The sequence below is a fragment of the Dendrobates tinctorius genome, unplaced genomic scaffold, assembly GCF_039654945.1.
Source record: "Dendrobates tinctorius isolate UK_male_01 unplaced genomic scaffold, ASM3965494v1 ptg000023l, whole genome shotgun sequence".
Taxonomy (NCBI): Eukaryota; Metazoa; Chordata; class Amphibia; order Anura; family Dendrobatidae; genus Dendrobates; species Dendrobates tinctorius.
Window position 1 is genome coordinate 12,220,970 of NW_027361691.1, and position 13,758 is coordinate 12,234,727.

Here is a 13,758-nt window from a genome sequence, read left to right on the forward strand (position 1 = left end):
GGAGAGTTGTTTTCACCCTCTGCTGGTCTGTAGCTTTGTTGTCCCCAATGTCTGCTGCTTGACCTTGTTGTAATGGACTGCCGATAGAGTTGAGCGAAACGGGTCGAAAAATTTCAAAAGTCGCCGACTTTTGGCAAAGTCGGGTTTCATGAAACGAAACCCGACCCTAGGATGAGGTCGGCCACGAAGTCGGCGACTTACGCGCCAAAGTCGCGTTTCAAAAGTTTGTTTTGCGCTCTTTTTCAGCCAATCGGGATCCACGGACACTGAGGGCAACGTGATGACATAGGCACGGGTCACCACCATCTTTCAGAAGGGCATGCAAGTGATTGGCTTGCTTTGGGGGGCGTCACAGGGGGTATAAAAGGGCGTGCACGCCGACCGCCATGATACTCATGCTGATCTCAGAATAGGGAGAGCTGCTGATGATGATGATTTTGTAGGGAGAGCGTTAGGCAGGGAAGAAGACACCAAAAACTGGTTCTGCTGCTAGCGATTTTGCCTGTACAACACACCAGTCACTGTGTGTGCAGTGCAAGGGGAGGCTATATAGTGGTGTATCAGTGGTGTTGGTTGTTGGGCTGCCTTCTAAGGCTTCCTGACATTCCTGCATTGCTGTTTACCCACTGCTCCGCAAACTGCTTTTTTAAAAGCAATCCCAATTTTTTTGTCCTGCTGAGAAGAAAAAAAAACTGCTTCTGCTGCTAGCGATTTTGCCTGTACAACACATCAGTCACTGTGTGTGCAGTGCAAGGGGAGGCTATATAGTGGTGTATCAGTGGTGTTGGTTGTTGGGCTGCCTTCTAAGGCTTCCTGACATTCCTGCATTGCTGTTTACCCACTGCTCCGCAAACTGCTTTTTTAAAAGCAATCCCAATTTTTTGTCCTGCTGAGGTACTGAGCGTGCATTTTTTCACACCATACAGCAGTGTACGCTCCTCACACAGTACCGTGTAACGGCTGTTATCACAGCCACAGTGAAGCTATCAGTGTGTCACTCTGTGAGAATAAAACGAGGACATGTTCCGTTCTTACAGACCTGCACTCTAGGGAGATTCCTATTCTGCCCAATTTTACATACACCTTGTAGTTTGTGATACACTAGCCAATTTCTGCCTGTGACATAGCGCTGTGATATTCATTGGGCCTCACACAATCCAAAAGTGTCCAGTGTCCACAAGTGTGTGCAGAAATTCAAAATCTCCCTTATCCTCTAGTCACTTTGGTCACAGCTGTGCCATCGAGCCTGTCACATAGCGCTCAGATATTCATTGGGCCTCACACAATCCAAAAGTGTCCAGTGTCCACAAGTGTCTGCTGAAATTCAAAATCTCACTTATCCTCTAGTCACTTTGGTCACAGCTGTGCCATCGAGCCTGTCACATAGCGCTCAGATATTCATTGGGCCTCACACAATCCAAAAGTGTCCAGTGTCCACAAGTGTCTGCTGAAATTCAAAATCTCACTTATCCTCTAGTCACTTTGGTCACAGCTGTGCCATCGAGCCTTTCACATAGCGCTCAGATATTCATTGGGCCTCACACAATCCAAAAGTGTCCAGTGTCCACAAGTGTCTGCTGAAATTCAAAATCTCCCTTATCCTCTAGTCACTTTGGTCACAGCTGTGCCATCGAGCCTGTCACATAGCGCTCAGATATTCATTGGGCCTCACACAATCCAAAAGTGTCCAGTGTCCACAAGTGTCTGCAGAAATTCAAAATCTCCCTTATCCTCTAGTCACTTTGGTCACAGCTGTGCCATCGAGCCTGTCACATAGCGCTCAGATATTCATTGGGCCTCACACAATCCAAAAGTGTCCAGTGTCCAGAAGTGTCTGCAGAAATTCAAAATCTCCCCTGTTCTATAGACACCTTGTACCTTGTTTTACATTACTATATAGTTTGTTGGATTTTGTCTACTTTTCTACCAAAAATGAGGAAGGCTGGTGGAAGAGGCCGTGGAATTGGGCGGGGGTTGGCAGCTGGTAATGATGGTGTTGGTGGTGGATCTGATGGTAGTGGCAAGAGCAAAATAGGACCGAATGCAGGAGGTGTTGAGCCTGTGTCATCGTCTGGCTACATAAGGCCTCGAAGGCTTAGTTTTCTAGGAGTTGGCAAACCGCTTTTAAAGCCAGAGCATCAGGAAAAAGTTTTGTCTTACATTGCTGACTCAGCCTCCAGCTCTATCGCCTCCTCTTCTTCAGTTGTAAAAAGTAAAAGCACTGAGTCGTCATTGGAGGCTCATGTTCATGAACCACACCTTTCCTTGTGTCCTTCACCCCAACCAAGATTGAAGGATGACGCAGGCCATACTACTGATTACTCCATGGAGCTGTTTTCACATACCATGCCTGGATTATCAAGTGAAATGGTGAATTACCCAGGCCAAGATGAATCTGACATGGAGTGCACTGATGCACAGCCGCTGATGGATGATTCTGCTGGTACATTCACTCAGAGCACTACATTGTCCTCGCAGTGTACAGAGCCAGATTCTGACCCTGATGAGACTCAGGTGCCCCTTCCCGCACACTATACCACCATACACGGTGACACAGAGGAAGGTGCACATGACATAGAAGAAGAGGAGGTGATGGATGACCCAGTTGTTGACCCAGATTGGCATCCATTGGGGGAAGAGGGTGCTGCTTCCAATAGCTCAGATGAGGAGCATCCACAGCAGACATCGACATCGCAACAGCTGTTATCTGGCAGGCCCGGAGCACTCCAAAGACAGGTTCCAAACATCAAAAGAGTTGCTGGACAGCTTGTCCAGAGGGTCCAAAGATCACAGTGTGCTAGGCCGCAAAATGTCTGCCAAAGTAGGAAGAGTGCAGTGTGGCACTTTTTTGAACAAAATCCTCATGATCAGGCCAAGGTTATCTGTAAGAAGTGCGCAAAGACCTTTAGCCGAGGGAAAAATCTGAAAAATTTGAATACCAGTTGCATGCTTAGACATTTAACCAGCATGCACTTGCAAGCGTGGACACAACACCAAACCTCAAGTGCCACATGTGCAACTGATCACAACGAAGGTAGTCAGCAACGCTACATTGTTTCCCCCACTGTAAGCCCACCGGTTAGCACAGCAGCAAATGTTGAGGTGTTGTTGCAAGGCCACAGCAGTCAGGGAATCCCACTGTTATATCAACGAAAGACTGATTCTAGGCCATCAGAAAGAACACCAACTCCATCACCATCATCAACCCTCTCTCAGTCCTCCCTGTCCACCGCTACTTCCACCATATGCAGCTCTCAAGTCCAGCTCACCCTCCCAGACACTATGAGTAGGTCAAGAAAGTACTCAGTCTCTCATCCGCGTACACTGGGTTTGAACGCCCACATTGCAAAAACTAATCTCGTTTGAGATGATGCCTTTTCGGTTGGTGGAAAGCCCAGCTTTCCGCGAACTCATGGCCTATGCAGTACCACGCTATGACCTACCCAGTCGCCACTTCTTCTCTCGCAAAGCCATCCCAGCCCTCCACCATCATGTGAAAGACCGCATTGTCCATGCACTCAAGCAGTCAGTGAGCGGAAAGGTGCACCTCACAACTGATGCATGGTCCAGTCGGCATGGCCAGGGCCGTTACGTGTCCATCACTGCGCACTGGGTTAATGTGGTGGATGCAGGGTCCACAGGGGACGGCGGTGGTGGGACAGTGCTGCCTAGCCCACGGTATAGGAAACAGTTGGCTGTAGGCGTTCGACCTTCCTCCTCCTCCTCCAGAAGCGAAAGCTCGTCCACAGAGCGCAGTCATACGAGCACTCCATCTGCAGCTGCCACTGTTGCACACGAGGTGTCCCCCTATCGAGCAGCTAGTGGAAAGCGTCAGCAGGCAGTGTTGCAGATGATGTGTTTGGGCGACAGACACACCGCCGAGGTGCTGGCCGAGTACTTTCAGTGACAAACTGAGTCATGGCTGGGCAGTGTACATCTTGAGGCAGGCAAGGTAGTTAGTGATAACGGGCGTAATTTTGTGGCAGCCATAGCCCTTTCAAAACTCAGCCACATACCTTGCTTGGCTCACACCTTGAACCTGGTGGTGCAGTGCTTCCTCAAAAATTATCCGGAGTTAACAGCCCTGCTCCAGAAGGTGCGAAGACTGTGCGCGCACATCCGCCGGTCGCCTGTACACTCCATTCGTATGCAGAAGCTGCAGCGATTGCTCCACCTTCCCAACCACCGCCTCATTATCGACATTGCAACAAGGTGGAACTCCACCCTGCACATGGTGGAGCGGCTGTGCGAGCAGAGGCAGGCCATAATGCATTTGTGGGAGGATACACGGCCAGGCACGTTGAGAGCAGACATGGAGTTGACCGGTGTGCAGTGGTCGAAGCTGAAAGACCTCTGTAAAGTCCTTCAGTGTTTTGAGGAATGCACACAGCTGGTAAGTGCAGACGACGCCATCCTAAGCATGAGCATCCCACTTATGCGTCTGCTCATGCAAACTTTGACGCACCTTAAGGAGCAGGCTTCTGCAGCCAATGTTGATGAGGAGGAAGAGGAGGAGGGAATCCTTGATGACATTCAGCCATTGTCTGCTCAGGGACCTCTCCTGGACGAGGTGGAGGAAGAAGAGGAGGAGGAGGAGGATGATGGGGATGATTACTTAGGGGAGGAGGATGCATCTCGTGGGGCAAGTGAAAATGTTGGCGTGGCAAGGTCTGGTACAGGGTTTGTGCGTGACTGGAGGGATGTGGATTTGCCAGAAAGTGCTCCTCCAACCAGCACTCGCAGTGCATCATTGACACCGGGAACATTGGCCCACATGTCAGATTATGCCTTGCAGATCCTAAAAAGGGACCCCCGCATTGCCAAAATGATGAACGATGACGACTACTGGTTGGCCAGCATCCTGGATCCACGCTATAAAGGCAAATTACAAAACATCATGCCACAGGAGAACCTTGACCTAATATTGGCTAATAAACAAGCAACTCTGGTAAATCGGTTGCTTGAGGCATTCCCAGCACACAGCAGCGGTGATGGTTCTCACACGAGCCGTACGGGCCGGGGGCAGCTTGGCAGAGGTGTTCGTGGTGCACACAGCAGAAGTGGCGTTGGAGACAGGGGTTTCATGACAATGTTGTGGACTGATTTTTCAAGTACCACTCACACAACTGGTAATACTGCATCGATGGAAAGTGACAGGAGACAGCAGTTGTCAACTATGGTTACAAACTACTTTTCCTCCCATATCGATGTTCTCCCACACAGGTCATTCCCCTTTGACTATTGGGCCGCTAAACTGGACACCTGGCCTGAATTGGCACAATATGCCTTACAGGAGCTCGCTTGCCCAGCTGCAAGTGTGCTATCGGAAAGAGTCTTCAGTGCAGCTGGATCAATCCTGACAGAAAAAAGGACCCGTCTGTCAACCCAAAATGTGGATGATCTAACCTTCATTAAAATGAACCACGCATGGGTTTCCAAGGATTTTGTCCCACATTCCCCTGATGACACATAGGGTGACAGAAAAATGGCTTGCTTTGGTCCACCTCTTCCTGGGACTTGACCTATTTCACCTTTTGCATCAGCTGAATGTCCAACATCAACATATGCCACTTTCTAAAACTCCCTAACTGTGCTGCCTCCCCCCCCCATGGCCGGGGTCACCACCTAGCGCACGACACCGTGCGAGTGCAGTTGCCCTGGACAGGTGGGTAGGCCGACTCTTGGGCGCGGGCACTGGCACAGGGTCCTTCATAGTGCAATCAAGTGTCTGACGGTGGTGGTGCACACCCGCCGTCAGACACCGCCGTACTATGAGGGGCCCAGTGCCAGTACCGACGCCCACGAGTGTGCCCCCCTTGCTTGGGCTGGGCCCCAGCATTTGTAATCTTTACCTCTCCCTGCTCCTCCGCTGTGTAGTCTGGGCCGTCAAATCCATACTGTGCCTGACACCGTCTGAGCCTGCCTCCTGATGTATAGACATATATTTTGAATGTGTACGCTATCCATACATGTTATCCGGGGATACGGTACCCTTTCTAACCTTTGTGCAATCCATACTGGGCCTAACACCGTCTGAGCCTGCCTCCTGATGTATAGACATATATTTTGAATGTGTACGCTATCCATACATGTTATCCGGGGAAACGGTACCCTTTCTAACCTTTGTGGAATCACGTGCAATCCATACTGGGCCTAACACCGTCTGAGCCTGCCTCCTGATGTATAGACATATATTTTGAATGTGTACGCTATCCATACATGTTATCCGGGGAAACGGTACCCTTTCTAACCTTTGTGCAATCACGTGCAATCCATACTGGGCCTAAAACCGTCTGAGCCTGCCTCCTGATGTATAGACATATATTTTGAATGTGTACGCTATCCATACATGTTATCTGGGGATACGGTACCCTTTCTAACCTTTGTGCAATCACGTGCAATCCATACTGGGCCTAACACCGTCTGAGCCTGCCTCCTGATGTATAGACATATATTTTGAATGTGTACGCTATCCATACATGTTATCCGGGGAAACGGTACCCTTTCTAACCTTTGTGCAATCACGTGCAATCCATACTGGGCCTAAAACCGTCTGAGCCTGCCTCCTGATGTATAGACATATATTTTGAATGTGTACGCTATCCATACATGTTATCTGGGGAAACGGTACCCTTTCTAACTTTTCTGCAATCACGTGCAATCCATACTGGGCCTATCACCGTCTGAGCCTGCCTCCTGATGTATAGACATATATTTTGAATGTGTATGCTATCCATACATGTAATCCGGGGAAACGGTACCCTTTCTAACCTTTGTGCAATCACGTGCAATCCATACTGGGCGTGAGAACGGCTGGCGAGCTGTTAAGCAAGCTACAGCACCTGTGGTTTGCACACGTAAGTTTTTCGTTTTTTCAGGAATGACGGTTAGGCCTAATTCCGGAACTGCGGTTGACCTGCACTTACTGGGAAATCATTGTTCGCGGGTAATAATTGTCATCAGTGATCCCCATCACTAACGTTGTTCAGCGGGTTATCTACACCTGTAAGCGACAAACGCTGGCCTTTTCAGTGTAGCGCACATGCAGCCACGGACATGTAAGGGCATGACACACCAGTTATTGGCCAATCTCATGTGCCAGAGCCTCACGTGTCCCTCTAGTAAGCCGGACTCGGACCGAGGGGCATGACGGAGTCTCGTTCGTTAACGGAATTAAGCTTGCAATGTGTGCATCTGTTCTGTAGCTGGCATGGTTGAGGTTTCCCAGGTTGAGTCGAATTTAACCGTAGGCTCCACTCCTGGTGGTGCCCTTCTGGACATTCCTTTAAGGTTCAGCTTTGCAACCATATTGCCCACGTAAAACAAACACTTTGCCTTCATGAACGCTGTTTGGAGGGTCATGACTCGTGGGAATAACGCCGCCCAATCAGTTAACCTGCTAGAGAGATCCTTCGTTGCTCCCAAGCATGACATCACACTCCCTAGGAAGAAGGTAATGCCACTGTGGCGACCGTACTCCTGGGGGCGACACAAGTGCACTGATGCCCAGCCACTGCTCGATGAATCTGCTGGTACATTGACCCAGACCACTACATTCCCCTCGCACGCTACACAACCTGAATCTGACCCTGATGAAACTCAGGTTACCCTTCCCATATACAGTTCCATCTTACACGGTGACAAAGAGGAAGCTGCAGATGAAAGTGCAGGTTCGGCCCACCCGCCATCAGACACACCACCGTACTATCAGGGGCCCTGTGCCAGTGCCGTGGCCAACGAGTGGGCCCCCCCTGCTTGCTCAGGATCACAGCACTTGCAAAGTTGAAATACTGTGCAGTGAGATGGAAGATGGGGACGACGAGGAGTCCAGACAAGTACAGGGATTCCCTAGCGAGGAGACTTATTTGATTGTTTTCAATGTTGGGACAGCAATTTTTGGGGAGCACTATACTCTGGAGAATGATAGATGGGGCCCACCATACACTGGAACATTCCAAAGGTGGACATCAGACACTGGAGCAGCATTTACAGGGCCCATTATACACTAGAGCATTAGAAATGGGGCCCATTATGTTTGGAGCATTATTTGGGCCCATAAGACAGTGGAGCTTCATCCATGGGGACCAACATATACTGTAGCATTATGTGGAGCTCATCATATACTGTTTCAAACATTATATGGGACCAATGATTCTGTATGGAGAAATAGATGGGCCTCGTCATGAGATGTAAAAAGTGAGGTATTTTTCATTGTACTATACCGCTATTTCTCTGCCGTATCGGAGCATGATGAGTTGTGGTATGTGTTAAAGGGGCGCTCTTTCGCCCAGGGCACATGAAAACCTGCAGCCAGCCCTCCCCCCCCCCCCCCAACTTTAGTCAAATAACCCCCATTTTTCAGTGCGTAACTTGTATTATGAAGTTAATTAAGGTTGACAAGCTTAAGTAAGAAGAATTGATGCTTTTGGCATTCAAATGGGCACTGTAGGTGTGTTTCCTGTCCTCCTCTCACTGCCGACTTTTATTCCCCATTGACTTACATTGGGTTTCGTGTTTCGGTACGACCCCGACTTTTCCCTATAATGGGACGATCTTGCTCGACCCGACTTTTGGAAAAGTCAGGTTTCACGAAACGAAACTCGACCCTAAAAAAACAAAAGTCGCTCAACTCTTAACTGCCGTCTTAGAAATTTTAAGGATGGAGGCAACATGACGCTCACTGTATCCCTCTGCTAGAAAAACTAGAAGTGAGCCCTTCTTTTCCTCAAGACTTTTTTCTTTTCAACTGCTTTGGCATGGTTAAAAGTTATTTTTTCATTCCTGTTACTTTTGGGATATTACTAGCACTTGTTTTGCCATCCAGCTTGTCCTATTGCAAGAGAATTGTGAACACCACAGCAGGGTTTATTATACTTTCCTTCATTAAATAAGATTTGGTTCAGGTGATCACCTAATCAGAAGGACATTAAGTAGAATGAGGTTTTCTCTGGTTGGAATTCACCTGACACTGGAATGGAATGGCTGTCAGACATGTGGAGAAGCTGATTTTTATAAAACTGTGCAGTGGTCTCTTAATTTTTGCCAGAGCTGTATATATATAATATATACAGTTAGGTCCATATATATATATTTGGACAGAGACAACATTTTTCTGATTTTGGTTCTAGACATTACCACAATGAATTTTAAACAAAACAATTCAGATGCAGTTGAAGTTCAGACTTTCAGCTTTCATTTGAGGTTATCCACATTAAAATTGGATGAAGGGTTTAGGAGTTTCAGCTCCTTTACATGTGCCACCCTGTTTTTAACCTCCCATATCCTGGTATGCATGGTCCTCTAACCCCCCTATTCTGGTATGCATGGTACCCCTCATCCCCCAGTCCTGTGATGCATGGTACCCCTCACCCCCCCTATCCTGTTATGCATGGTACCCCTCATCCCCCAATACTGGTATGCATGGTCCCCTCACCCCCTTATCCTGATATGCATGGTACTCCTCATCCCCCAATCCTGGTATGCATGGTACCCCTCACCACCCCAATCCTGGTATGCATAGTACCCCTCATCCCCCTATCCTGGTATGCATGGTCCCCTCACCCCCCTATCCTGGTATGCATGGTACCCGTCACCCCCCCTATCCTGGTATGCATGGTCCCCTCACCCCCCTATCCTGGTATGCATGGTCCTGTCATCCCCCCAATCCTGGTATGCATGGTACCCCTCACCCACCTATCCTGGTATGCATGGTACCCCTCATCCCCCAGTTCTGGTATGCATGGTACCCCTCACCCCCCTATCCTGGTATGCATGGTACCCGTCATCCCCCAGTCCGGGGGGATGGTACTCCTCATCCCCCTATCCTGGTATGCATGGTACCACTCACCCCCCTATCCTGGTATGCATGGTACCCCTCATCCCCCAATCCTGGTATGCATGGTCCTCTTACCTCCCCTATCCTGGTATGCATGGTCCCCTCACTACTATTAAAACTACACACATACAAAAAAAACTAAAACATTTATACTCACCCTCCTTTCCTGTGCTCCAGCGCTGTCACCACGTTCTGCTGGAGGCCGGGGGAGGAGTCTGGCGCTGGAGTCCGGCGCCATATTGCTGAAGACACACTTCGCATGCGCGATTCCGGCCGCATTCCCGCCCCGGTCTCCGGCCGAAGAGAAGCGCCGCGGCAACGCTCCTCCCTGTCAGGTAAGTATGTAAGTATGGCATCGGAAATGGCGGTATGCAGTGTGTACGGTACCACCATCTTCGGCACCATACACACTTCTCATCGCTGGCTGCCTCATTCTGTCTGGAGCCAGACTGCGCAGGCGCGTCGCGCTTGCGCAGTCTATAAAGGCTTCAGACAGAGTGACGCTTACAGCGTTGTTACATATAACCGAAATCGCGGGCCACTTATTGGTCGCGGCCGCCAGGCCCCCGCCAGGCCGCAACCAATCAGCGGCAGGCGTAGGCCTTAATCTGTAAAAAAAAAAAGAGAATTAAAATAAAAAAAAGTTATTCTCACCTTCCGACGGCCTCCTGTGTTCTTTCCACGCACCCGGCCTCACGTTCCCAGTAATGCTTTGCGGCTTAGACCGCTGATGACGTCACTCTCGCGAAAGCGAGAAAGAAGACCGGCGTCACTCGAGCGAGAGAGAAGACCAGCGTCATCAGCGGTCTAAGCCGCAAAGTATTACTGGGAACGCGAGGCCGGGCGCGTGGAAAGAACACAGGAGGCCGTCGGAAGGTAAGAATAACTTTTTTTTTTTTATTTTTAATATTATTTTTGTACAGGGCCGCGGCAGTGATTGGTCGCGGCTACAGGGCCGCGTTGCTGATTGGTCGCGGCTACACGGAAAGGGGGGTGAGGGGACCATGCATACCAGGAAAGGGGGGTGAGGGAACCATGCATACCAGGATTGGGGGGTGAGGGGACCATGCATACCAGGATTGGGGGGTGAGGGGACCATGCATACCAGGATTGGGGGGTGAGGGGACCATGCATACCAGGATTGGGGGGTGAGGGGACCATGCATACCAGGATAGGGGGGTGACTGGACCATGCATATCAGCATTGGGGGTGAGGGGACCCATGCATACCAGGATTGGGGGGTGAGAGGACCATGCATACCAGAACTGGGGGGGGGTGAGGGGACCATGCATACCAGGAAAGGGGGGTGAGGGGACCATACATACCAGGAAAGGGGGGTGACGGTGAGCATACATACCAGGATTGGGGTGTGAGAGGACCATGCATACCAAGAAAGGGGGGGGTGAGGAGACCATGCATACCAGGATAGGGGGGTGAGTGGACCATGCATACCAGGATTGGGGGGTGAGCGGACCATGCATACCAGGACTGGGGGTGAGGGGACCATGCATACCCCAAAAGGAGGGTAAGAGGACCATGCATACCAGGATTGGGGGGTGAGGGGACCATGCATACCAGGATTGGGGGTTGAGGGGACCATGCATACCAGGATAGGGGGTTGAGGGGACCATGCATACCAAGAAAGGGGAGTGAGGGGACCATGCATACCAGGATTGGGGGGTGAGGGGACCATGCATACCACGAAAGGGGGGTGAGGGGACCATGCATACCACGAAAGGGGGGTGACGGGACCATGCATGTCAGGATTGGGGGTGAGGGGACCCATGCATACCAGGATTGGGGGGTGAGAGGACCATGCATACCAGGACTGGGGGGTGAGGGGACCATGCATTCACCAAAGGGGAGTGAGGGGACCATGCATACCAGGAAAGGGGGGTGAGGATACCATGCATACCAGGAGTGGGGTGTGAGAGAGGACCATGCATACCAAGAAAGGGGGGGGGGGGTGAGGGGACCATGCATACCAGGATTGGGGGGTGAGGGGACCATGCATACCAGGATTGGGGGGTGAGGGGACCCATGCATATCAGGATTGGGGAGTGCATTATTGCATTATTATTAAATCTTCAAAAATAAACTGCATATATATTCTAGAATACCCGATCTACCACCATCTAGTGTGTATGTATAGTTTGCGTGTGTGTTTTTATGCTGATCTCTACGTAGGACTCATCCAAAAAGGAGTAACCTTTATTTGTTGAAACCAAAATGAATCATCCCCTGCCTCAACCGCTGTCTGATTGTTTCTTTTCCCTGCTTTACACTGCAGCTCTGAATGGCTACTGTGTAGAAGAACCAGCCCAGCTTGATCACATCTGGACGAATAATTCACATTGTAATAGGATACAATTATTACTAGTCCAAGTGCTCGGAGATCTGCTGTAAACAAATATTTCCATTTTTCCAGCCACTGGTTGGAAGAAGACTTTCCCAAGTCCTTTCCTTTTTTTTCTGTGGATATGTTTGGTATTTAACACACATAACATTACAACACTGAGCTTGACCTGCAAATGCCAATGGTTGCCATGGTGATAGACTGGGCAAGAAAGAATATTCTGCAAAAATCTGATGCTTAAAGGGGTATTCCCATCTCCAAGATCCTATCCAATATTAGCAAATATCTTCAATTAGAAATGTAGTATAGTTCTTCTGATAGACTATGTCTCTTTCCCTATGTGCAGGCATTACAGGACCTTGGGCATCCATGGTTACGACCACTAGCAAGTAGCTAACTGTCACAATACCAGTCATCGTAACCATGGATGCATAAGGAATGCCTGCACATGAGGAAAGAGACATAGCGAATCAGAAGAACTATACTACATTTCTAATTGGAGGTATTTGCTAATAATATTATTACACCTGGTACATATTGGAACATGATCTTGGAGATGGAAATACCCCTTTAATGGTTAAAACTTGCAAAGCTGACAGAGGCCTAGTGGGGTCCACAAGAAGTGTCACAAGTGTTTGCGTTCTAAAAATGTCTGCCTTCTTCCAAAAGCAGCGACACTCTCGTATGTATGCCCAGTATGGAGGCCCCATAGACAGAGCTGGGCAGCAGTATGATTGCAGGACCACTGATCCACTTAAATCATGGTGAGGGGACATGGGACCACCGCTCTTATGATCAATCAGGTATTTATCACCTATCCTGGGAATGTTGTTTGTTGGCCAGTCCCTATGATGGGGAGAGCGGATTCAGTAAATTGGTGAGTGGGAGACACTGGACCCCTTAATGGCCATACGATGTCTTCAAGGAACTTGTGCACAGACTTCTAGGGTTGGACTTCCTGAGTGACACTGTAGACACCTTCCGTGAGACATTCTGAAAGCTTTCTTCATTCGAAAGAGAAGTTCTCGTCTTATGTGGCTCTTTTCTCATTACTTTATGTTACCGTTATTTATGTTGTTGGGTTTTTTTTATGTCTGCAGGAAAATGCAAAAATTCTCCAGGAAAGAGGCGTCGCTTATATCAATTCAGATTCTTCAATCGAAGGTAATTGCTCCACACTTACGCTCCTAGAGTCGTGGCTAAAAGTCTTGAGCCTGACACAAATTTTGCGGCTTCGGTGTTTTTAGATCTTTTATGTTTCTATTACAATTATCAATATTCCATAAGGTTGTGAACTTTTATTAAAAACTGCATCAAATTGATGCAAAGACTCAATAGTTATGTTGACCTGGGGGTGGGGGGTCCTGGCCATGGACCCAAAATGTCAATGCTTTGGTTGACCTAGCCACTTAGTTGGCACGTTTTTACCTTTTGACGTGGTCTCCATAATACTGGAAAAAGCATTGTTCATCATCAAATTCTGCCTGGATGGTTGGAAGGAGTTGCTCTTGGTTTGGATCCCATTCTTTATTCATGGCAATATTCTTAGGAAAAATTGTGAGTGATC

The 13,758-nt window shown here is 49.0% G+C and overlaps 1 protein-coding gene across 4 annotated transcripts in view; it reads left to right on the forward strand.

The window, feature by feature from the left end:
* The window catches only part of LOC141084515 (N-acetylated-alpha-linked acidic dipeptidase 2-like), a 98,126-nt gene that overhangs the window by 55,380 nt on the left and 28,988 nt on the right, over positions 1 to 13,758 (forward strand). For all 4 annotated transcript variants that reach the window (XM_073569270.1, XM_073569271.1, XM_073569273.1 and 1 more), the window contains one exon: positions 13,292 to 13,355. In XM_073569270.1, the coding sequence (XP_073425371.1) occupies positions 13,292 to 13,355 (64 nt within the window). The remainder of the gene's footprint in view (positions 1 to 13,291; positions 13,356 to 13,758) is intronic.